Source organism: Chiloscyllium plagiosum, unplaced genomic scaffold, assembly GCF_037043375.1.
Source record: "Chiloscyllium plagiosum isolate Xiang-an unplaced genomic scaffold, Cpla_swu_hap1 HiC_scaffold_47, whole genome shotgun sequence".
Classification (NCBI taxonomy): domain Eukaryota; kingdom Metazoa; phylum Chordata; class Chondrichthyes; order Orectolobiformes; family Hemiscylliidae; genus Chiloscyllium; species Chiloscyllium plagiosum.
In genome coordinates, this window is record NW_028270185.1 from 27,911,150 (window position 1) to 27,938,180 (window position 27,031).

The 27,031-nt window shown below is 41.7% G+C and overlaps 1 protein-coding gene across 1 annotated transcript; it reads left to right on the forward strand.

Moving 5' to 3' along the window:
• The first annotated feature begins 881 nt into the window (after window positions 1–881).
• Window positions 882–27,031, forward strand: LOC148136029 (NACHT, LRR and PYD domains-containing protein 3-like). The gene is given in 9 exon segments (XM_087983959.1): window positions 882–1,069; window positions 1,391–1,465; window positions 2,561–2,730; window positions 7,982–8,153; window positions 8,253–8,318; window positions 10,755–12,501; window positions 17,695–17,781; window positions 19,814–19,981; window positions 24,744–27,031. Coding segments are annotated over 8 exon segments (2,562 nt in total). The 5' UTR covers window positions 882–1,069; window positions 1,391–1,401; the 3' UTR covers window positions 24,832–27,031.

The window sequence follows — 27,031 nt, forward strand, 5'->3', positions numbered from 1 at the left end:
GCCATGCACCATCCTGGTCCCTTTTGCAGCCACAGAAATGCCTATGGAGACCGCTATTAGTACTGGTTTTCTGCACTTTGATCCTGCCTGTTGAACAACATGCCAGCTGTGGTAGCACTGTTCTGGCAGCTGCTGTTGTTATCCCCGATCGGACCCTACCCACCACTCCACTCCTCTCCTCTCAATATCCAAAACGGTTTACATGTTGGAGATGGTTTAGCCACAGGGGTGTCCCAGTCTCCAACTGCCTATCCCTTCCAGCTACCTACCTGAACCTTGGTAGTGTCCACGACTCTAAAACTCCTGTCTGTGATGCTTTCCACCCACTTTCCTGAATGCCCCGAAGTGTGTCCCCACTCTGACCCATGTAATCTGACAGAAGCTACAATTGGACAGTTCCCACAGGTTTGGTTGGCATGACTGTTCGAACTGTCTCTTATTTCCCACATTCGATATGATAAGCAAACTACCCAGTGTACTGCCATTTTAATCTTCTCACAACTATTCCATTGAAAATTAATGTCTATTAAAATTAACTTACAGTAAACTAGATGGCCCGAGAGTTAGAATCTCATTAAAGAACATGAAATGTGCAATTAATTCTAGAAATAGCAGTCTAGATCCCACTCTAAATCCCAGGACTGTACTACCCCCCACCAGCCTGACTCCCATTGCCCCTAAACCTGATGGGGAGGGAAAGGTGAATGGAGGTTTCAGGTAAGAACAGTGAGTCACCTGACCGTTACTGACCAATCAGCAGCCCTTCTGTCTGGCATTGTGACGTCACTGCCCTCCAGGTCTGGCCCCGGAAGCTCCTTCCGCTGCCTCAGCCCCTCAAGGTGTGTCCTCAAACCCGAGTCCGCTCCTTCGGGATTGATGTGGAAGCTCCCTCTGAGTGAGACCGTTTCATGCCGGGTCACAGGAAGCCTTGACTGTGCTGGGTGTTGACAGTGTCGGTTAAATATTAATCTGCTCAACCTGTCACTGAGGGAGAGGTGTGAAAAAGGGGATAAATCGGAATCACCTTCTTCTGTGCTGTCGATCTCTACGACAATCATATAACCAGAAGGTAACACACTGAGATCTTAATCAAGGTGCGGGAACAAATGACTGCAGATACTGGGATCGGAACTGAAAACAACAAATGCTGGAGATCACAGCGGGTCAGATAGCATTCACAGAGGGAGAACAAGCTCACGTTCCGAGTCTAGATGACTCTTCATCCTAATCAATACAGTTAAATATTTTTAGTGTCATTGCATTTTGATATCAACACGATCATTTTGCTGTTATTAGAATGTAGTTTGCTTACATTTGTTGAATAGCAGCAGCAACAAAATTCCGCCAGCATTTTGATCAATCTAACAATGGTACATATTCTTTTGTTTAGCTTGTGAACAAATGACGGACGGAGTAAATGTGGGACAAATACAATGTACTTCAATGGAAGGAAGAAATGGAAAAGGTAAAGTTCAAAGATCAGCTGTGTTACTGGCAATATTCCCTGATGAGTATCAGACACTCCAGAATAGAATGTTACAATTTTAGGAAAGGCTGAGAAGTGACTGTGGCTATCAGAATGGTAAACAGCATGGCAGGCATCTCAGGAGACTGGATAGCCTGAGCACAACTTGCAGATGAATGGTATTTGGTGCTTGGCCACTGGGCAGACCACCTATGAACAAAAACAGTTGTTTTATCCCCTCATACATGATCTGTGGCAGCAGGAGAGATCATCTAGGCCCACGATCCTGCTACATGGAAACACAGAATTCAGTTTACTGAACCAGCTCGTAACATCAATTGGATGGTCAGGCTGGTTGTAAACAGGTCTTGGCAGTGTGGCTGTGGAGGGAGGTAACTATCTGTCCTTCTGTGGTTCCATTCAAGCCCGGGTGTCCTTGGAGATGGGGCGCAGAATGTCCATCTCAATGCTTTTAGAGGGATGGAACACCACAGAGGCATACAGTGCTTTATTTCCCATTTAACTCCATTTCAATTTTATCCCTTCCCTCTCTTCCTACTATGTCCCCTGCCATGTTTATATTTGGTATTGCATTGCCCAAAAAAGGCTGCGCTTGTAAATCATCAATTGGATACACATGAGTTTTTACTGGTGGTGGCTGCTCGTTATACAAAAAAAACAACAAAAGAAGTTGCAGTGGGAAAGAACTCATTTTTGTGTGATAACACTTCTGGGTAGAAACATATGCTAATAAAACACAGCAATGATGCAAGGTTAGAATTCTTAAGTGTGTTCAAGTTCAGCCTGCTACCCTAAATGTGTAATATCTACTGGTAGAGTGATTAGAAATAACTAATGAGAACTGAAACAATTTAGGTTTTTGACTCTGTCATGTAGGAGGAGAAAGAGACCATTAATCTTTGTGAAATTGCTACATAGAGACAGGAAGAGTCTGCAAGTAAAATCGCACAATTATTTATTGCAAATTAATATTTTGAATCAATGGTTGAAAATAGAAGGTTTTCGGTGTGATATTTCTTTAACTTTTTACATCAGATTTTTTAATTGCATGTTTTGTTCACTTTCTTCTGACAGACGATGATGGAAAAGGAATTAGTCAATTACTGAATAGTTACAGCGACAGGGAGTTAACCCTGATTACCCGATTCTACTGTGAGAGATTGGAGGATGCAATATTAGACTTGGTGGAGAGCATTGCCCTGACATTAACAGCAACTGGTTCATTGAGCAATGGAAATTACGCTGTAAGTTATATGATAGAATAATGGAAAAATTCTATTATTAATCAGTAAAATGATTGAAGTGGGCATGTAATTGAAGGAACCTTTGGAAATTTAAGGAAAAGTAACAAGTTGTGCATCTCATTAATGATATGAAAAACAATAAAAGTAAGGGTCAGGGGTACAAAAATAAAAATGCACCAGAAAATAGAAAATAGTGAAACAATATTTTTTTCAAAGAAAAATAAATAATGAAAAGTTGTTTACTTGAAGGACTGATAACGAACTCAGAGCAAAATAGAAATTAGTGAGGTGGCTTAGTAGTTATGGATGAAATCATGTGATGATGAAAACCACATGTCAGAGAATGTCAGGATACCAGATCAGTTTTAGCGAAATGGAAGAAATGCCATGATGAATATTTCACTGGGAAGAATAGCTTGTGTGTGCTCTGCAAGCAACAAGATCCTAGCAGAGAGCATGTTAAATTGTCCATAGGTTAAGTGCATTAGTCAGAGGGAAATGGGTCTGGGTAGGTTACTCTTCGAAGGGCCTGTAGGGAATCTAAAAAAAATAAGAAATATGTTGTCAAGTTTTAAACAGGTCACCTTATCAAGTTCAAGTTCAAGTACCAGTAAGGTGCCACTCATGTCACTGAGGCAGGTAATGTTGAGGGACTCTTGAAGAAGTAACCTGTCCAGATCATTGAAAGTGAGGAATTACAACCCCTTGTGAAGTTTTCTTGACTTGGTAGTGTTCCATGTTATTCATGTCCGGTGCGTTTAGCTGAGAAATCTCTGGTCACTGTTCTAATTACTTTTGCTAATCAATATGTTCCGTAGTGTGCTCTATCAAAGTCTATTCCCATATTTCCCTCTTGTTAATTCTGGATGTTGAATATAAACGGTGCATAAATTCTGGCCCACTGTCATAAATATAATTAAGTAAAATCTGTTGCTGTTTGTTGCTGGAGAATTATTCAGTTTTTTTCACTGACTAAGTTCCTTGAACTCACTGTGTCTACTTTTTAGGTGAAAGTAATTGGGCTCTAGTCAAATCATAATGTAGATTTTCCACGTGCTCATGTGTCAGATTGTAAAACGTACAAAACAAACTGGTAAATGTGACTTGAAATTAACATGCAGAGTTCATTCAAAATGGTTTCTTACAACTACAAAATATTTTTAAACAAAACAAAAACAAGTTACATGTAATGAATACAGTAAAGAGTTTTGCCATAGTGAATATGCCTGTCACCAAGAATGACCACAGCTTGAAAATTTATCAATTCATATTGAAGGGAAGAGCCTTTCATGTTTGGACAGATGACATACATTTATAAAAGTATATCATGCCTGCTATTCCACAGTAAAAAAAAACCTTCGGGAAAATGTTTACAAATTAAGACCAGAGTTGTGAAGGAAACATTTAATGATTCCAAAAACAAATTATTCCTTGGTGAAAGAAAGGCTTCCTTAGAAACATGAACCATCAAGCTAAGTCAGATAATGATTATGACATCGAAGTAAAATATAATAACATGCAAATTTATCATTTCATTAAGTTTCCTCCCCAGTGGCTCGGTGAGCATTTGCATTGCGTCATTAATTGTTCTTGCCAAGTTGGGAATGACATACTTTCATGAAGCATTGCACTCGATTTGATGTGATCTAGCTGAATTCTCGATAGGATTGGGATTCAGGATTACTAAACAGCTGCAGTGAATGAAAGGTAGAATATTTCCAAGTCCAGATTGTTTGTAGATTGAATATCAGGGTTGTGGGTTTGATACGATAGGAATATAAAGATACAGAATAAAGCAATTCAGTGCAGCATGTCTGCACTAACCAGAAAGAAATTGAAAAAGAAAAATCGCCCAAATTACTTTTAAGTATGAGAAAGTGAGACTGCAGATGCTGGAAGAGAAAATGAGGTCTGCAGATGCTGGAGATCAGAGATGGAAATGTGTTGCTGGAGAAGCGCAGCAGGTCAGGCAGCATCTAGGGAACAGGAGAATCGACGTTTCGGGCATTAGCCCTTCTTCAGGAATTCTCCAGCAACACATTTCCATCTGCAGATGCTGGAGATCAGAATCTCTGGTGCTGGAAAAGCACAGCAGGTCAGGCAGCATCCGAGGTGCAGGAGAGTCGACGTTTCGGGCACAAGCTCTTCATCAGGAATGGGAGGGTGGCCCAAGGGGACTGAGAGATAGGGTTGGGCTGGGCGGGGGGGGAGGTAACTGGGAATGCAATAGGTAAGTGAAAGTGATGGGTTGGAGAGGAGGGTGGAGCAGATTGGTGGGAGGTAAATGGACAGGTAGGACAGTTCAAGATTGCAGTGCTGAGTTGGAAGGTTGGATCTGGAGAAGGTGGGGGAAGGGGAAATGAGGAAAATGGTGAAACCCATATTGATTCTGGGTGGTTGGGGGGTCCCAAGGCAGAAGATGAGACATTCTTCCTCTAGATATCAGGTGGTTAGGATTTGTTGGTGGAGGAGGCCCAGGACTTGCATATCCTTGGTGGAGTGGATCACTTTGACACAAGTAGGGAGGATGTGTTGGGTAGGCTAGAGGTTATTAAGGTGGACAAATCCCCAGGACCAGATGGGATCTATCCCAGGTTGCTGAGGGAGGGGGGAGAGGAAATAGCTGGGGTCTGACAAATATCTTTGTAGCATCCTTAAATACAGGTGAGGTGCCGGACTGGAAGGTTGCTCATGTTGTCCCCCTTTACAAGAAGGGTAGTAGGGATATTGCGGGTAACTACAGACCAGTGAGCCTGGCGTCGGTGGTGGGAAAGTTGCTGGAGAAGGTACTGAGGGATAGGATCTATTTATATTTGGAAAATAATGTGCTTATCAGTGATAGACAACATGGTTTTGTGCGGGGAGATCGTGCCTTACCAACTTATTAGAGTTCTTCGAGGAAGTGGCCAAGTTGATAGATGAAGGAAGGACTGTTGATGTCGTATGCATGGACTTTAGTAAGGCAGTTGATAAGATTCCCCATTGTAGACTTGTGGAGAAAGTGAAGTCACATGGTGTGCAAGGTGTTCTAGCTAGGTGGATAAAGAACTGGTTGAGCAACAGGAGACAGAGAGTAGTAGTTGAAGGGAGTTTCTCGAAATGGAGAAAGGTGACAGTGGTGGTCCACAGGGGTCAGTGTTGGGGGCACTGTTGTTCGTGATATACATAAATGATCTGGAAGAGGGCACTGTTGGTACGATCAGCAAGTTTGCAGATGACACAAAGATTGGTGGAGTAGCAGAAAGCATAAGGGACTGTGAGAGAATACAGGAGGGTATAGATAGACTGGAGAGTTGGGCGGAAAAGTGGCAGATGGTTTTCAATCCAGACGAATGTGAGGTGATGCATTTAGGTGAGACTAATTCAAGAGTGAATTATACAATGAATGGAAGAGCCTTGGGAAAAGTTGATGAGCAGAGAGATCTGGGAATGCAGGTCCATTGTACCCTGAAGGTTGCTGCACAGGTGGATAGAGTGGTCAAGAAGACATACAGTATGCTTGCCTTCATTGGACGGGGTATTGAATATAAGAGCTGGCAAGTCATGTTAAAATTGTACAAGACATTGGTTCGGCCACATTTAGAATACTGTGTACAGTTCTGGTTGCCACATTATCAAAAGGATGTGGACACTTTGGAGAGGTTGCAGAGAAAGTTTATGAGGGTGTTGTCTGGTCTGAAAGGTGCTAGCTATGAAGGGAGATTGAGTAGGTTAGGTTTACTTTCATTAGAAAAAAGGAGATTGAGGGGGGGCCTGATTGAGGTTTAAAAAAATCATAAAGGATATAGACAGGGTGGATAGAGATAAGCTTTTACCCAAGGTGAAGGATACAATAACAAGAGGTCATGTTTTCAAGGTGAGAGGTGGAAGGGTTAAGGGGGATACACGTGGCAAGTACTTCACACAGAGGATGGTGGGTGTCTGGAGCTCGTTGCCAGCAGAGGTGGTAGAGGCAGGCACAGTAGATTTATTTAAGATGCATCTAGACAGATGCATGAGTAGGTGGGGAGCAGAGGGATACAGATGCTAGGAATTGCGCGACAGGTTTAGACAGTACATTTGGATCGGCTTAGGCTTGGAGGGCTGATGGGCCTGTTCCTGGACTGTAAATTCTCTTTGTTCTTTGTAAGCACACATGTTGAAAAGGCAACACTTCATGCAGTTGCAGTGATGTTAATATTGTGTCTGTTGGTGAGCTGAAGAATATTTATGACTTAAATTATTGGAGTTTCATGATGTTAACAGAACTAGTTACCCAAATTGCCCCAAATACCATAATGACCGTTGATATCCTTTCAATTCTTACTGCAATAAAATCCTGGCAATTACAAACTTTTCAATGTCTCCTACAAAATTTCTAATCTATTGTTTTGGATTTCCTTTTTGTTTTTTTGGATATAGCAGTGAAACTAGTCCACTTTTAATGTAGGAATTCATTGAAGGTGTTGTGGTTCTTGCATCAAAGGCAATGCACAACAAACTGTTAAAGTGACAACATGGATCTCATGTTCGCTTCATAGTTCAAGTGTTATGGATTCAAACAGGATTCCTGTTATGGATTCCTGAAGAAGGGCTTATGCCCGAAACGTCAATTCTGTTGTTCCCTGGATGCTGCCTGACCTGCTGCGCTGTTCCAGCAACACATTTTCAGCTCAGTAATGGACTCAAACCCAAACCCCAAAACTTCCACTTCCAATATTGTAGAGTCCAGTTTTGTTTATCACATGACTTGTTAACTGCAAGTTTCATGTCATATCCAATAGATTCCTCAATTCCTGATGAAGGGCTTTTGCCCAAAACATCGATTTTCCTGCTTCTCGGATGCTGCCTGAACTGCTGTGCTTTTCCAGCACCACTCTAATCTAGAATCTGGTTTCCAGCATCTGCAGCCCTTGTTTTTGCCTACTACTAATGTCTCCCTCATAGTTCTTCTTCACAAGTAGAGGCAAGGTCTCATCAGTGTGCTGAGATGAATATTCTTCACCAATCGAACATCATTAATGTAACAGCTTTTCACAATTACAACACTGCTGTTTATCATTTTCTCTCTTTCATTGTTTTCCTTTCTATTTCTTCTTTTTCTTGTTTCTTTCTGGTTTATTCCATTGTTCTTCCTTTGTTTGTTTCTTTCCCATCTTTCTTTTTCCCTCATTTCCTCCATCAATTCATTCTTCCATTCCGTTCCTTCATCTATTGTTTCCCTTTTCCCATTTCCCTTTCTATTTTACCTGTTCTTCTCTTTATATTCCAGTATATCCGTAATCTTTCAGAGCATCAACAGAGAAAGGAAGCAACAAAACATCTTCTGAACACAGTGACCAAAACCAATAGCTGCAGAGAACGAATATTTTGGGAAACATTGGTGAAAATGCAAGAATCAAAGCCAAAATTGAAACTCATTCTGAAAGAAATTCAGAGCAGAGGTATTGTACAGTCCAAGTATTTCTAGCAATCAAACATGGTTGCCTCTTTAATGGGTGAGGCTGCCACACACTACTAATGAAATGAAACATCTTTCCCAGGTTTTGACTTGCTTTATAATGCACACATCGGAGAGATGGAAGGAGAGCTATCAGATCACCTCAAAGGTAAATCAAAATAAAAGTAATCGTTAATCATAAAAACGTACCGCATTAATTAAGTTCTAACATTTTATTTGTGTCTCACATTTCATCACTGAAAGGAAACAAACTCTCCAAATTATTACCATGAACTGTTTCTATAAAATGCAATTCAAGTTACAACACAAAGCAAATGAACTGGAACTTGGGCATGGACAGTGTTCCATCTGCCACAGATTATATGCCACATGTGTGATATTGAGCTTTGTTGGAAATTGCTGAATGCTCATTTTGATTTTCCCAGCTGCTCTGGAGCAGACTGAGCCCAACCTTCCAGTTTTAGATGCTAAACCACAAAGTCACATTCAGTTTTGCAAGTCAGTTGGTTTCAAAATCTTCCCTGGAACTTTGTCAGGCCATTATTTCTTTTCCCTTCAGTCACATCAGGGTCTGAAAAAAAGTCTTGCTTTTACTGTCAATACAAGGCCGTCGGGTGCCTTTATGCAAATGTAAACCTCAATATCGCCAGAGTCTCGGAGTCTACAAAGTCTGTATTGGGCTGGAGTCACATAGAGCTCCAGACCTAGTTAAAGCTTAAATCAAATACATGACAGACTGAGTAAAGATGATGTCATTTATCGGATCACAATTGGTTCCAGACTAGTTACTGATGAAGTCAGATCTGATGAATACAGAAGTTAGAGTGTGGTCCCATAGTGTGGATAGACTGAACTGATATGTATGTACTGGTTGAAGAAGGTCTTGATTCATATGTCGGCTCCACCCTGGGCAATGACTTGAAACGCACATTGACCTAAAGAAGGTGAGGATATGGGTCACGTATAGAAACAGAATCTTTAAACATCCAAGTGTCATATTTCTACCGACTGCATATGTACTAGAGTTCAACATGTATCAGATTGCACACATTTGTTTGGGCATTGAATGAAGGCACAAATAGGGCTACAATGATATTAGCTTGACCTAATTGATCAACCAGGACAAGATAAAGAATTGTTTTTCAATAAGTCATATATCCCAGAAACACATTTCTACACACAGTGCTGAAACATTGGATTTGTGAAGAGCCCATATTTGCTGAAATTAGATTAGATTAGATTAGATTACTTACAGTGTGGAAACAGGCCCTTCGGCCCAACAAGTACACACCACCCCGCCGAAGCGCAACCCACCCATACCCCTACATTTACCCCTTTTACCTAACATTACGGGCAATTTAGCATGGCCAATTCACCTGACCTGCACATCTTTGGACTGAAATCTTACTGACGTAGAGTGGCTGTGTCAAAGACTGTACTCAATTGTCTGGCCAGGCAATTAGTTGACTTGGAAACATATTTAGGCTCATATCGAGATAAGTTTTGCTTTGTCTATGTCTCGGACTTGTTAAAACATGAAATCAAATATGGGGTCAAGCTGGATATAGGTAGATTCACATGAACATTCAGAATAGATAGGGAGTCCATTCACATACAATCTTAGACTGTACAATGAGAGGCTTCAGTTTTCGCACTGAAATGGACAATGAGTTGATAAAATTGGTGGAAGATCCCAATGTGATCCTTATACATCGACAGTGTTATTTTATAATTATGGTTCACATAGCACATTTAATTGTATCACTGGTTTGTCATCCTGTTCTCAATATTAAGCATTGAAAAAGTGAGTATTATACACAGTCCCTATTCAGCCAGTGGGCCATATGTTTACATTAGGTGGCACAGTGGGTGGCACGGTGGCACAGTGGTTAGCACTGCTGTCTCACAGCGCCAGAGACCCGGGTTTAATTCCCGACTCAGGCGACTGACTGTGTGGAGTTTGCACATTCTCCCCGTGTCTGCGTGGGTTTCCTCCGGGTGCTCCGGTTTCCTCCCACAGTCCAAAGATGTGCAGGGTCAGGTGAATTGGCCATGCTAAATTGCCCGTAGTGTTAGGTAAAGGGTAAATGTAGGGGTATGGGTGGGTTTCGCTTCGGCGGGTCGGTGTGGACTTGTTGGGCCGAAGGGCCTGCTTCCACACTGTAAGTAATCTAATCTAATTAGGTATAAATTGTCTGAGATTGAAGCAGACATCAATCTTATAAACACTCTGATACTATCTCCACTGGGGACAACAGACAAAACAAAAATGAATACAGTAAGTAATAATAAGTGAACAACGTGATAATATTTGGCTTCTCACATGTTCCAATGTTAAATTCTCCTCAAATGGAGATGACGATAGAGTGGAGGGGCTTGTCTGTTATAATGTAAAATCTACTATAATCCGTCTGATTCTCCCTGATTTATATTTAATTTAATTCAATATTTATTCGATAAGATTAATTTCTAGCACAGCGTAGTAAAATTTGGAAACTCCTCCTAGCTTCTCGTTAATTGTTTTAATGTAGTTAATTAACAAATAAGAACAATGCCAACATAATTTTGATCATTGTCATGAAAGGTATACAAGATCAACACAAGCAACACCTCCTACACCAAACCGAACATGTGTTCAAACACACCATCAAAGGAGACAGCAAAATAACGACCGTTTCCCTCACTGATCGATATACAGAGCTTATCATTATTTCCACTCTGCGTGAACGGAGACTAGTGGAACATGAGCTCCTTTCCAGAGGCAGGGAACATGAAGAATGGCAGCGGAAGTACGTCACCAGCGAACTTGAAAAAATCCGGATTGATCAATTATTCAGGAGCAGTTTTGGCCACTCCAGCCTGTCTGGCTCCACGGTGGTTAGCGGAGTGGCTGGCATTGGTAAGACAACAATGGTGCAGAGGATGGTCCATGAATGGGCAGCAGGAAACATCTATCCTCAGTTCCAATTTGTTCTACATTTCACATTTCGAAATCTTAATGCCATCAACAGAGCCATTTCTCTGACTGAAATTGTATTGGATCAGTACCCTTATTTAGAAAAGATAATTGAAGATATCTGGATGAAACCTGAATATCTTCTCTTGGTTTTTGATGGATTAGATGAGTACAAACACCAGATTGATTTCACTGGCCACGTGGCTGGTGATGTCTCTGCGAATCACTGTGTTGCGCCTGACTGCAGATGTGAAGTTTTTGAAATGGTGCACTCCCTGGTACAGCAACAGCTGCTCAGAGGTTGTTCTGTGCTGGTTACCAGCCGGCCGACTGCCCTTGACTCATTGGAAAAGGCCAATGTCAACCTTTGGGCTGAGATCCTGGGCTTTCTTGCTGATGAAAGAAAATAATTTTTCAGAAAGTTTTTTGGCAGTGAGCAACTTGCTACCAATGTCTTCAAACACATCGAGGAGAATGAGATCCTGTACACCATGTGCTACAACCCTTCATATTGCTGGATCATTTGCTCAACCTTTGGCCCACTCTTTACACAGCTGAAGTGCAAGCAACCTCTTCCCAAAACCATCACTCAACTTTTCTCCATCTACCTTTCCAATCTCTTGGACAACCACAAGCGAGATGTTGAGGACCAGCGGATGGTTTTACAGCGACTCGGGGAGTTGGCTTACCAGGGAGTTTCGAAAAGGAGAGTTGTTTTTAATGAGAATCACTTCATTCAGCACCATCTGGAGTCCAGCAAATTCATTTCAGGATTCATGATGGAGATCTTGGAAAGGGATGACACAGCTAAAAACATTGTGTACACATTTCTCCACCTTACCATCCAGGAATTCTTGGCCGCCCTGGCTCAGTATTTGAGTCCAAAGCATCAGAACGTGGTGGAAATGCTACACTGTGCTTTTAAGAAGGATGATGGTCGGTTTGAGATTTTTATTCGATTTTTAGTTGGTCTTTCAACACCCACTTCATCCCGAAATCTGGAACCATTCCTGGGTCCGCTGTCTCATCACACGACCTGTCAGGTGATAGACTGGCTGCAGGCCAATGTTCAGGCAGAAATCAAAAACATGGACAGAGTCACTGGAAAGCGGAAACTGCTGAACATATTCCATTATTTGTCGGAGTCTCAGAATAGAGCTTTAGTTCAGAAAACCATTGGATCTGTGGAGCGTTTGAACTTTGGGGACTCCAATCCAAAGAATGCACTAAGATTGAACCCAATGGACTGTTTTGTAATGTCCCATGTTGTACAACTTTGTGAATCAGTGATGGAGTTGAATTTGGAGAAATGTTATATTCAGGAGGAGGGGATCAAACGATTGGCCCCTGCAATCCACAAGTGCAAAGTTCTAAGGTATGTATTGATTCGGGTGAAATTAGATAACATGTCTGCAACGACCCATCGATTTTTCTCTTGTAAATTCCACCTGATATGAATTTCATAGGATCATAGAATCTCTACAGAGTAGAAAACGGTCATTTGGACCATCTAGTCTGCATCAACCCTCTGAAGTGCATCCCATCCAGACCCCTCCCCTATCCCTGCATTTCAAAGGGACATGAAAGGCTACAGAAAAGATCTAGAAGGATGTTGCCAGGGTTGGAGCGTTTGACCTATAGGGAGAGGCTGAATGGACTGGGACTGTTTTCCTTGGAGCATTGAAGGCTGAGGGTGACCTTATATATAGAGTTTATAAAGTCATGAGGAACATGTTTAGGGTAAATAGGCAAGGTCTTTTCTTTGGGATCTGGGAGTGAGAGGGGAAAGATTTAAAAGGTACTTAAGGGGCAACTTCTTCACACAAAGGATGGTGTGGGTATGGAATAAGCTGCCAGAGGAAGTGTGGAGGCTGGTGCAATTACAACATTTAAAAGGCATCTGGAGGGTTTATGAATAGGAATCATTTAGAGGGATATGGGCCAAATGCTGGCAAATGTGATTAGATTAATTAAGGATATCTGGTCGGCATGGACGAGTTGGACCAAAGGGTCTGTTTCCTTGCTGTACATCTCTATGACTCTACAACCCATCTAGTCTGCACATCCCTAGAAACTATGGGCAATTTAACATGATCAGTCCATCTAACCTGCACATAGTTGACTGTGGGAGGAAACCGGAGTACCCAGAGGCAACCCATGCAGACACTGGGCGAATGTGCAAACTCCACACAAACAAACAGTCACCCAGGGATGGAATCAAACCCAGATCCCTGGTGCTGTCAGGAAACAGTGCTAACTGTTGAGCCACTTGTCACGAAAGTAGCTGAATCACAATTACTATTCATTTTTTTTCTGAGAGTCAAGGAGTTTTCCATGCTTTTTATTTATTTTTAACACTACTACTGCATTGACCTTGATACTGAGTGCTCTAACTATAACAAAAAAAAAGCACCAGGCTAACTTGGTTGATCTTACACTGTGAGACATTCAAAGCCACAAGGAGTCTGGCAGAGTCTTTAACTAGTGCTATGACAAGGAAACAAAGAACCGAGCCAAATCATCGTACCTCAGTGTTCACAACAGAGTAAAATTAAAACCTTCAAAGATTTTAACCTCAACAATTCCTAACCAGACTTTATAACCAATCGCAGTCTCTGTTGATAATGAAACCAAGACGGTAGGTTAATAACTGAAACAGCAACAAAAAAGCAATTTATTACCAATATAGGAACTTTAACAGAGCAAACTTAAACAACAAAGTTTGAAACCAATAACCTTGTTTTCAGGGCAATTCACACAAAAGACAGACAGACAGACAAATAAACACAGTGAAGGGATAATTAAAATAAAGTAACAAAACTGGCCAGATTAAGTGGTTTTCATATCTTACTCTCAATGTTTATTTAATAGTTTCTTTGTTAATTTTCTGAAGATATCGATCTGTGCCACCTTTGAATTCACTCTGAGGACTGAAATTCTGAAATAAAGTGGAAGGTTAGGCAGGTAGCATTTAAATCTTCATGCTGTAATGTCAATAGCTAAGTTCATTCTCTCAAAAGCACACAGTCCCAAAAACCAACTTAAACCGTGATCTATGGCCTATGTTTGACCATCTCGTTCTCTCCCAGAAACAAATGGAAATTGCTGTTCTGAGGAAAGCTCATTGGACTGAAATATGTCTATCCGTAGATGCTGCCAGACCTGCTGCGCTTTTCCCTCAATTTTTGTTTTTGTTTCTTATGTCCAGTATCCACAGTTCTTTTGATTTTATGTTCTATCCCAGGCTTGTACACAACAATTCCCAGGTACTGGCCTGATCAATTCCCAAACATTTCTTATCTGGTTCAATGTGCTGCTCTCCCACTGTGCTGAAACATCTACAGGATCCTATTGATCAAGAGCTAACCTGCCATTACCTGTGAGGCCCCACCTCGCGAACAAACAGCAGCTTGTTTGTTTGTTTTGTTGAAACACAAATTGCTGTTCACAATCCAAAGATCATTTCCAGCTCATTGCAGTTCACAGCTACAAATCAAAATTGATAAAATAATAAATTAAACGAAAAGTTGGCGAAGGTTTGAACACTAATCCTAAGAGGCCCTCAATTAAATGAACAGACCTGGTGTGTGACTGAACACAGTTCACTGACAGAGAATAGCAATGGAGATCAGGTGGCAAATCAAACTGTTGAACCAACCGCTGTCACCAATTGTGTGCCATTGCAGAGATGAATATCATCCTTTGTAGTTTGTTTTTACAAACCAAAGCTAATCTGATATTGTATTTGACCCAACCATTCACTAGATAAATAGTAAGTGAATGCTGTACCTAGTTCAATGCAGAATACGTTGCTAACACAGCAAGGCTGCCATTCATGTATCTGAAACTGTTACGGGTGAGGTCAGGGTGGGTTTGAAATAGAGGTTCAACAGTCTGTGATTTACAGGAGGCATGATCTGCCCTTTGTGGTAGCACCAAATTCACCATTCACCTCAGCAGCAGGGAGATTGGGCAGCTCATCACCACATATTTTACATGACTGTTGGGATGAACTATTATCCATTCTGCTTGAAACTGAAAACATGGCTTGTGTATTGTTAAATGCATCAGAGAAGCAGGAATTTATTGATTGATTGATGTGTATAAGTCTTTTTCTTTGTTGTGTTATCCAAGCAGGGCAATAATGCCTCACAATTAACCATTGCTTTTACTCTTTGCTGGATTACATATGGATGAGTTCAATGGAATATAATTGCACAAATGTTTTAAAAATTGAATATAAGACAATCAATTTTTTGTCTTGCGTTCAACTTGTCATAGAGTCAAATAACATGGAAACAGACCCTTTGGTCCAACCAGTCCATGCTGAACGTAATCCCAACTAAACTAGTCCCACCTGCCTGCTCCAGGCCCATATCCCTCCGAACCTTTCCTTCTCATGTATTTATCGAAATATCTTTTAGAGTCATAGAGATGTACAGCATGGAAACAGACCCTTCGGTCCAACCTGTCCACGCCAACCAGATATCCCAACCCAACCTAGTCCCACCTGCCAGCACCCAGCCCATATCCCTCCAAACCCTTCCTATTCATATACCCATCCAAATGCCTCTTAAATGTTGCAATTGTACCAGCCTCCACCACATTCTCTGGCAGCTCATTCCATACACGTACCACCTTCTGTGTGAAAAAGTTGCCCCTTAGGTCTCTTTTATATCTTTCCCCTCTCACCCTAAACCTATGCCCTCTAGTTCTGGACTACTCAACCCCAGGGAAAAGACTTTGTCTATTTATCCTATCCATGCCCCTCATAATTTTGTAAACCTCTATAAGGTCACCCCACAGCCTCCGATGCTCCAGGGAAAACAACCCCAGCCTGTTCAGCTTCTCCATATAGCTCAAATCCTCCAGCCCTGCCAACATCTTTGTAAATCTTTTCTGAACCCTTTCAAGTTTCACAACATCTTTCCAATAGGAAGGAGACCAGAATTGCACACACTATTCCAACAGTGGCCGAACCAATGTCTGGTACAGCTGCAACATGACTCTCCCAACTCCTGTACTCAATACTCTGACCAATAAAGGAAAGCATACCAAACGCCTTCTTTACTATCCTATCTACCTGTGACTCCATTTTCAAGGAGCTATGAACCTGCACTCCAAGGTCTCTTTGTTCAGCAACATTCTCTAGGACCTTACCATTAAGTGTATAAGTCCTGCTAAGATTTGCTTTCCCAAAATGCAGCAACTCGCATTTATCTGAATTGAACTCCATCTGCCACTAATTGCACCCATATCAAACACTTCCTCAGGAACTACCCTCCGAGTTTAAAATAATTTCTTCTTGTGACTTTTTTAACTCTGTCTCCTCTCACCTTAAAAATGTGCCCCTAGTCTTGAAATCCCCCATCCTCGGGAAAAGACACCTACCATTAAGCCTTTTTATACCACTGATGATTTTATAACCCTCTGAGGTCACCTCTCAACCTCTTATGCTCCAGTGGGAAAAAATCCCAGTCTATCCAGCCTCTCCTTATAACTCAAACTTTCCAGATCAAAGCTTCCCGGTAAACCTTTTCTGAACCTCCTCCACCTTAACAATATTCTTCTTTTACCTAAGTGACTATAACTGGACACAGTATTCCAGAAGAGGCCTCACCAATGCAAACTTTAAAGAATTATGTACCTGAATCCTTAGCTCCCTCTGTTGTACAACACTGCCCAAAGCCCTCCCATTAACTGATTAACCTCTCCCCAAGTTTGTTGTATCAAAATGCATTTATCTAGATTGAACTCCATCTGCCATTTCTCAACCCATTGACCCATTTTGTCAAAATCCCTTAGAAAATCTTCTTCTTGCCACCAATTTTGATATCATTTGCAAACTTACTAACCATGCCTTCTGTATTTTCATCCAAATCGTTTCTATATGTGACAAACAAAACACAAGCCAGAAAGATCCCCGTGGAACATCAGTGGTGACAGGCCTCCAAGTCTGAAAAACAACCCTCCGCATTGTCTCCTGCTGATAAGCCAATTTTGTATCCAATTGGCAAGCTCTCCCTGAATCCCATGTGTCCAGTTTTGGGTTAAATTATATATTCTATTTCCAGGTCATAAAATGGGTAGTGAATAATAAGGCCATCTGGCCAATTATGTCTGCACTGGCTCCTTAAATGGCCTACACACTTCATCCTATTCCCCTCCTCTTCCCTCAAAGCTATCACATGTTTTCTCCTTCAGGTATATATCAAATTCCTCTTTTCAGAGTTGTGCTGGGTTGTACTGTCAATAGCCTTTCAGTCAGTGAATGAGTAACAGCAATTTACTGAGTAAAATATATGATAAGAACTGTACACCTCTCATTTTTCACCAAACAATTAATCTATTGTTTGAAATATGTGTTCACTGGTCACCAACTAATTCAGTGAGAATAGTTATGCAAGATTTCAATCTGTTTTCTAATACTGCACAACACTGTTCTATCTGCCCATGCCTCAGTGTGTCAATGAGAAACAATTGGATGGAGTTTCTGTAAGGTGAGGTTTATGTTATGTTAATCGGAGAGATTTCCCATTCCTTGATTGTTTTTTTTCTTGGCTGTTAGGCTGAATGACAATAACATTGGAGATACAGGAGTCAACATTTTGTCTGCATCATTGGCGCATTCGGAATGCAAAACAAAGCGATTGGAGTAGGTATTCTTCCCAACATTAACCCCAAATTTTATGTGCAATGATTTGTGGCAAGTCGGGAATTTGCTGTATCTTTGGCATGACCACTGTTGAATATATAGGGGAAGGTGAGGACTGCAGATGCTGGAGATCAGAGTCAAGAGTGTGGTGCTGGAAAAGCACAGCCAGTCAGGCAGCATCCGAAGAGCGGGAGAAGCGATGCTTTGAACATAAACCCTTCATTAGGACTCCTGATGAAGGGTTTATGTTCGAAATGTCGATTTTCCTGCTCCTCGGATGCTGCCTGACCGGCTATGCTTTTCCAGCACCACATTCTTCGATCTTGCTAGACTGCACCTGGAGTATTCTGTTCTGTTCTGCACAACAAGTATATATTAGACTGCAATCAAATTTCAACAGGAAGATATTAGGGAGAAATTGAATCAGAATCTTTTTGTGGAAATTATGGTCACATGGTAACCAATGGAGATGTTTAAAATGCTGAATGATGGAACAGGATTGTTAACAAAAAGATCAAGGAAAGAGCATTATTTTAAAGGTACAGTTAAGCCATTCATTCAGGAGCCAGTTCAAACCACACTTCTTCCAACTAGAGAAGCACAATTTTCAGATTCTCAACAAAAAGAGTTGTTAAGATTCAGAGACGAAAGTAAAAAAGTTAATTTTTTTGTTCAATTAATACAATTTGGTCTGAGCTGATGTATTTACATCCCACGTTGTTACAATGCTTGAGGAGAGATGCAGGGCATCGGAGAAAGGAAGAAATGTCTCATGAAAAGGATTTCATGGATCCTGAACATAAGGTCTGAAGATAGATTGCAAACATTGGATCCATCTCCATTAAGGAAAGGAAGCTGTGATGTAATTTGAATGAAGTATTAAAAATGATAATGACAGTGGAAAGAGTCGGTAACAATAAACTGTTCACTGCCATGAAATGATCAAGAATATAAGCACAAAAATTCAAGAAATTGCCAAAAGAAGCAAGAACAATGTGAGATAATCTTTTCTGCACAGTGACTGTTTAAGGTTGGAATGTTGTGCCTGACTGACATCATGGCAGAGGCCGGTTCAACTGAAGTGTTCAAAAAGGAATTAAACTTTGGTCTGGGAAGGCCCAGTGCACAGGGATACGGGGTACAGAGTGGCAGGAAGTGAATTGCTCATTCGGAGCCTCGAATCACCTCCTCCTGCACTGTACCCTGTTTGATTCTGTGAGGTTGTAGGTACGCATATTCTTTTCAAAATTAAGAATAATGTCTTTCAAATAAGGAATAATAGTGTTAAAGACTAAAAGCATTAAAGTTAATTGATTATTAGTTCGTCATTACTGAGTCAAATAAAATGAAAAGGAGGCTGATGGCTCAAAAGCTTTCTCACTTTGTTATGCTGATCCAATTATTGCTTTTCCTTCTCAGTGGAATTTCTTTTATCTTTTCGAGCTGTATTGAAAACTGTGGTGAAAGAGTTAAAATTATGTCCCAATACATGTGTGAATCTAAGGTGTTGACCGTGTGAATACGAATTGAACTGAATTAAGCATAATGTAACACATGTATTGGGCCAAGCAGTGGAATGTGGTGAAAGAGTTAAAATTATGTCCCAATACATGTGTGAATCTAAGGTGTTGCTTAGTCCCGTGTGAACCTTCTTATCTGTATGTGACCAGAATGAAATGTGTTTTTAGCCTTGCTCTGCTGTTCACATGAATGTTTATATCTGGAAAAGAGTATATCAGCTGGAAAAGTCTCCAGTTCGGTTGAGTCTGCTCCGGGGTTACGTTTAACCGCCGAGCGTGGGTTGTTGGCAACCGCTCTACGAGAACTGACGGCTCCCAGTTCCGGTAACATGTAGAGTGAGTATAAGCCAGACCCGTTGTAAGTATGAGACCTGGTTGTGGCGACGCTGCGGGGAATAAAATGCTCATATTCTAGCAGACTCGCCTCTTGGTCGTTTGTTCTGTGTCAGACTACTCTCCTACGAACCTGACCTTTTTAAAACAAAAACTGATTTGTAATTATCAATCTTTAGTTTGCAGGATAACAATCTGACATTTGCTTGCATTGAAGACCTGAGGATGGCATTTAGTCAGAGCGAATCATTGTCAATGCTATACCTGGATGGAAATAAATTCACAGATGATTGCATTCCGAAAATGAGAAACTTCATCATCAACTGCAAGAATTTGGAGCTGATTCAGTGAGTGCATATGTTAAAACATTAAACATTTTCATTGTATTGTAAACAATAATTTCCTTAAGTCATGTCCACAGCAAGGTCTTCAGGGATGCTTAACATATTAATTCACCAGAACATAGAAAATCAGAGCAGCAGCAGGCCATTCAGCCCATAGACCCTGATCTATCATTATATATACCATGGATGATTATCCAACTTGAACCCTGTTCCTGTTTTCTCCCTGATATCTTTGACCCCTTTAACCCTTAAGAACTTTATCTGCCTGGCGTTATAGAGATGTTCAGCACAGAAACAGGCTCTTTTGTCTAACTGTCCAAGTCGAACAGACACCCCAAATTAATCTAGTTCAGATGGAGTTTAATTTAGATAAATGTGAGGTGCTACATTTTGGAAAGGCAAATCAGGGCATGACTTATACACTTAATGGGAAGGTCCTGGGGACTGTGCTGAACAAAGAGACCTTGAAGTGCAGGTTCATAGTTCCTTGCAAGTGGAGTCACAGGTAGATAGGATAGTGAAGAAGGCATTTGGTATGCTTTCCTTTATTAGTCAGAGGACTGAGTCTAGGAGTTGGGAGGTCATTTTGAAGCTGTACATGACATTGGTTAGGCCACTTTTGGAATATTCTGTGCAATTCTGCTCTCTCTCCTAGAGGGAGGATGTTGTGAAACTTGGAAGGGTTCAGAAAAGATTTACAAAGTTGTCAGTGTTGGAGGCTTTGAGCTGTACGGAGAGGCTGAATAAACTCTGTTTTCTCTGGAGCGTCGGAGGTTGAGGGGTGACCTTATAGAGGTTTATAAAATAATGAGTCCCATGGTTAGGGTAAATAGACAAGTTCTTTCTCTAGGATGGGGGAGTCCAGAACTAGAGGGCGTAGGTTTAGGGTGAGAGGGGAAACATTGAAAAGGGACCTCAGGGGCAACCTCTTCATGCAGAGGGTGGTGCGTGTATGGAATGAGCTGCCAGAGAAATGGTGGAGGCTGGTACAATTATGATGTTTAAAAGGCATCTGGGTGGGCACAAGAATAGGAAGGAAATGGGACAAGCGCTGGCAAATGGAACTAGATTAGGTTAGGATGTGGAGCTGCCAGTGTTGGACTGGGGTATACAGAGTTAAAAATCACTCAATGCTATGTTGTAGTCCAACAGGTTTAATTGGGAGCACTAGTTTTCGGAGCACTGTTCCGGACAACACCTGATGAAGGAGCAGTGCTCCGAAAGCTAGTGCTTCCAATTAAACCTGTTGGACTATAACCTGGTGTTGAATGATTTTTGGATTAGGTTCGGATATCTGGTCAGCATGGATGAGTTGAACTAAAGGATCTGTTTCTGTGCTGTACATGTCTCTGACTTGTTATGGACCAGACCAGACCCCCTCAAAACATTTCAAGAAAGTAGCCCAGACCCTAACATTGCTCGTTGTTTTAAGAAGGTGTGAAGTGGATATTCCAGGAGAGGTGCCATTGGTCAAACCACTTCATTTTAAACAAAATCAAATTTATTTACAAGATTAGTCAATGAAATAGAAGCAAAAGAGAACCGAATGCAGAATTAGATTAGATTACAGATTAGATTACAGTGTGGAAACAGGCCCTTCGGCCCAACAAGTCCACACCGACCCGCCGAAGCGCATCCCACCCATACCCCTACATTTACCCCCTTACCTAACACTACGGGCAATTTAGCATGGCCAATTCACCTGACCTGCACATCTTTTGGATTGTGGGAGGAAACCGGAGCACCCAGAGGAAACCCACGCAGACAAGGGGAAAATGTGCAAACTCCACACAGTCAGTCACTCGCCTGAGGCCGGAATTGAACCCGGGTCTCAGGCGCTGTGAAGCAGCAGTGCTAACCACTGTGCCACCCACTAAATAACCTCACCTATCCAAAAACCAAACAGACTTTACCTGTTGTTCCCTATACTTGCAACAATCCCCATAAACACCTCGTGGCGCAAAAGGTAGCATCAAACACAGGGTCTTACAGGAGAGAGATGTCAGACAGAGAGGATCAGCACGAACCTGCTTCACGTAACTGTTTCTTGGATCAGCAGCCTCAAAACACTACCTGCCTGCTTTCAGTGAATAGCCAGACGTCCAAAAACCAAATCAAACCAGAGAAAAGCTGAGCTGGCAGAAGTGACCATTCCCCTTTCATTGCACAAATTCTTTTAAAAATTCATAAACCCATCCAGATGCCTTTTATATGCTGTAATTGTACCAGCCTCCATCACTTCCTCTGGCAGCTCACTCCAATCTCATACCATCTCTCTGTGTGAAAAAGTTGCCCCTTAGGACCCTTTTAAATCTTGCCCCCGCAACTTAACCCTATGCCCCCTAGTTTTGGTATCCCCTAACCCTGGGGAAAACATCTTGTCTATTTGCCCTACCCATGCCCCTCATTGTTTTATAAACCTCAATAAGGTCACCCCTCAGCCTCCCACGCTTCAAGGGTAACAGCCCCAGCCTATTCAGCCTCTCCCTCTAGATCAAACCCTCCAACCCCAACAACATCCTTGTAAATCCTTTCTGAACCATTTCAACTTTCACAACATCCTTCCTATAGCAAGAAGCCCAGAGCTGCATGCAGCATTTCAAAAGTGGCCAAAGCAATGGCCTGCACAGCCACAACATGACGTACTAAAGCAAAGAAATACAGATAGTAGAAACCTGAAACAAAAGCCAAAATTGCTGAAGAAACTCAACGGGTCTGACAGCATCTGTGAAGAGAAAGTAAAGCTAATGTTTCGAGTCCAGTGATCCTTCTTCACAGCTGACTCTGTTTTTCTCTCTCTGTAAACCTGCTGAGTTTCACCAGAAATTTCTGTTCTTTTTGAGAACAATATTTAACTTTTTCTTTCCAACCATTCAGTGTTTTAGCCAACAAGCACTCTCTCTGACAGGGAATTTCACAGACTCACCTCAACCTGCGTGAAGAAATTTATCCTCAGCTCAGCTCGAAATAGCCTACCCCAGATCCTTAGACATTGACCCTTGGTTCTGGACCTTGGGGACATCCTTCCTGTGTTTACCCTGACCTTTCCTGTTAGAATTTTGGTAGGTTTCTAAAAGGTGCCCCATATTATTCTAACCTACAGTGAAAATAGTCCTAACTGATCCAGTCTCTCTTCATTCATCAGTCCTGCTATCCCACGAGCCAGTCTTGAAAACCTTTGTTGTATTCCTTCTATGCATGAATGTCCTTCCTTAGATAAGGGACAAAAACTATACACATGACTTCAGGTATGGTCTCACCAAGGCACTGCATGTAGGCAACTAGACAGCCCTGCTCCTGTCGTTGAATCCTCTTCTCTCTTTTGTTTTTCTCTTTTTCTGTCTCTCTGTCTGTCTGTCTCTCTCTCTCTCTCTCTCTGCCTCTCTCGAACCCAGACTCTCTTTGTCTCAGTATGCTACTCTCTAAGGGGTTGTGGGGGGGAGAGAGACTGTCACACATCTTCTTCTGGAATTTGTCTTTGCAAAGGAAGTGTGGAGAAAGATGCAGTGGCCTTTGTCAAGGTTCATCCTGAGCAGTTCCACGACACAAGACTCTGTGCTATAGAGTCTGTTCTCCGGGATGCACAACGAGACAAACATCAACTGCTCCTGGAGGACCATCACCTTGCTGAAAGACACTCTTTGCTCTGCCTTAAAGTTGTTGATTGTTAGTTCCCATCTGAATCACACACACTGCTGTTCACCCTCCCTTTCCAGGAGTTAATCCAGCTGTTCTTTGACACTGAATATTCAGCAATCTCCTTCCCTGTTCTCGTGATTCAACTCCCAGAATTTTCCTCAGTCACTTCTCACTACCACCCTCTGGTGGATGCTCTTTCTCCTGCTGAGCCCCACGGCCTCCGCGATTCCCATCTCATTAAGTTGAAACAAGTTGTTATCTCTTATTGGTTCCCTTTATGCGAGTTTCAGGTCTAGTCTGGTTGACAGTGTCCTCACGAATTAACGAATTTGGTCCCTTGTGTTGCTACTGAGAATCTGATGCTCCCCAGTCGGAATCTATTCTCCGTCCTTGCCATTTGAAGCACTTCTTTGAGATGGTGTTCAAAGTGCAATCAACATTTCAGTGTGAAGTGATGTAAAATCAGCAAAATAAAAATCCTTGCCCATATCTGTCTTGATACCAGTCATTAGGAAGGAGTCATTACCATGTTAATTACGTGTGTTGTAAGCTTCAGTGCCAAAGTTGAAACCAGATATCCATCCCATTTTCATTTCATATTCATATCTGAAGCATACATCTTTAACCACACATTGTATATCAGTATTTAATGTCTTCTGAAAATACCTCTGGGCCAGACCAGGTAAGATTCCCAGATTCCCTTTGGTGATGGACATGAGTGAAGCAGATGTGTATTTACAGCAATCACTGATTAGATTCTATGAAAATGGTGACTATGAAACTAACTTTCAATTCCAGATGGTTTAATTATTTGAGATAAAATTCAGCCAGTTGCTGGCATTTGTACTGTAGGTCACTGCATTACAAGTACAATGAAATTTCCCCCTCCAACTACATCCTCAATTTACATCATTCCCCAAATATCAACACCTTAGTTTCTTACAGCACTGTCTGTCTGTGCAGCAGCTCATAGATTCTCTTTCCCCCACCACTTACACCCATTTGTTACTGTGTAGCTGCTCACAGTTTGATTTCAAAATGTGTGTTTCAATTGGAAAATTATGAATGATTCTGTTATTTTAACTTTATTAATTGGTTGGTTATTAATCATTAATTTCTTTCTTAGACTATGGAGGAATCAGTTCAGTTTAGATGGAAAGAAGCAGCTCCGATCACTGAGAGAATGCAGGGCTGGTGTCCGAGTATTTGTGTGATCAAAGGATCAAGAAATTGCCAACTATTTGGACTTGATATTACTGAGAGGTATAAATCTCTCACCTCCATCAAGTGAAACACACGAGATATTACATTGGCTCAAGTAAAACAATTCCTGGAATTCCGAAATAGAATGGGAACGATGTGGAGTATTCAATAGAAACTTTCAGTAGCAGCTGGTGAGTGTCGGTGTGTGGGTGATATTCACCGTTGAGCACAGGGAGATGGAGCTGTGATTGTGAAACTTTATAAACGAGTCCGAGAGATCGCCATCATAGAAACAGGCCTTTCGGCCAGCGAGCCTATGCTTTCCAGTTTTCACCGTTAAACTAGTCCCTTTTGCCTGTGTTTGGTCCATGTACCCCCATATCTAACCCATCCATACACCTGTCTAAATGTTTCTTAAATGATAAAATTGTACTCACTTCCACCACCTCTGGCAGCCCATTCCAGACACTCACCATCCTCAGTGTGAAGAAAATTGCCTTTCTATGCCCTTTTGTATCTCTCTCCTCTCACCTTAAACATATGCCCTAGAGTTTTAGACTCCCTTGGGGAAAAGCTGCTGGCTACCTACCTTATCTACGCCTCTCATGATTTTATAGTTCTGTATAAGGTCACCCCTGAATCTCCTAAACTCCAGGGAAAAATGTCCCATCCTATCTCATTTCTTCTTGTAGCTCAAACTTCCAGTCCAGGTAACATCCTAGTAAATCCTTTCTGCCCTCTTTCTAGTTTAATAGTTACTTTCTATAGTAGAGCAACTAGAACTGTGTACAGTATTCCAAATGGGACCTCACTCATGCCATAGAATCATAGAGGTGTACAGCATGGAAACAGACCCTTCAGTCCAACCCGTCCATGCCGAGCAGATATCCCAACCCAATCTAGTCCCACCTGCCAGCACCCGGCCCATATCCCTCCAAACCCTTCCTATTCATATACTTATCCAAATGTCTCTTAAATGTTGCAATTGTACTATCCTCCACCACTTCCTCTGGCAGCTCATTCCATACACGTACCACCCTCTGCGTGATATAGTTGCCCCTTAGGTCTCTTTTATATCTTTCCCCTCTCATCCTAAATCTATGACCTCTAGTTCTGGACTCCCCGACCCCAGGGAAAAGACTTTGCCTATTTACCCTATCCATGCCCCTCGTAATTTTGTTAACCTCTATAAGGTCACTCCTCAGCCTCCGACGCTCCAAGGAAAACAGCCCGAGCCTGTTCAGTCTCTCCCTATAGCTCAAATCCTCCAACCCAGGCAACATCCTTGTAAATCTTTTCTTAATCCTCTCAAGTTTCACAACATCTTTCCAATAGGAAGGAGACTAGAATTGCATGCAATATTCCAACAGTGGCCTAATCAATGTCCTGCACAGCTGCAACATGACTTCCCAACTCCTATAGTCAATACTCTGACCAATAAAGGAAAGCATACCAAACACTGCCTTCACTATCCTATCTACCTGCGACTCCACTTTCAAGGAGCTATGAACCTGCACTCCAAGGTCTCCTTGTTCAGCAACACTCCCTGGGACCTTACCATTAAGTATATAAGTCCTGCTAAGATTTGCTTTCCCAAAATGTAGCACCTCGCATTTGTCTGAATTAAATTCAATCTGCCACTTCTCAGCCCATTAGGCCATCTGGTCCAGATCCTGTTGTAATCTGAGGTAACCCTCTTCGCTGTCCACTGCATCTTCAATTTTGGTGTCATTTGCAAGCTTACTAACTGTACCTCTTATGCTCACATCCAAAACATTTATGTAAATGACAAAAAGTAGAGGATCCTTGTGGCACTCCACTGGTCACAGGCCTCCAGTCTGAAAAACAACCGTCCACCACCACTCTCTGTCTTATACCTTTGAGCCAGTTCTGTATCCAAATGGCTAGTTCTTCCTGTATTCCATGAGATCTAACCTTGCTAATCAGTCTCCCATGGGGAACCTTGTCAAAGCCTTACTGAAGTCCATATAGATCACATCTACTGCTCTGTCCTCATCAATCCCCTTTGTTACTTCTTCAAAGAACTCTTGTACACCTGCAACAAGGCATTCCAACTCCTGTACTCCATGCTCTGCAATTTGTTCGATTGTACAATAAACCTGTTAGTTATTAATTATTTCTTATTATTATCTGTCTTCAGTTGTACATAAAGCTATATTCAATTTGTAATAAACATAAGGTTGTTTGTAT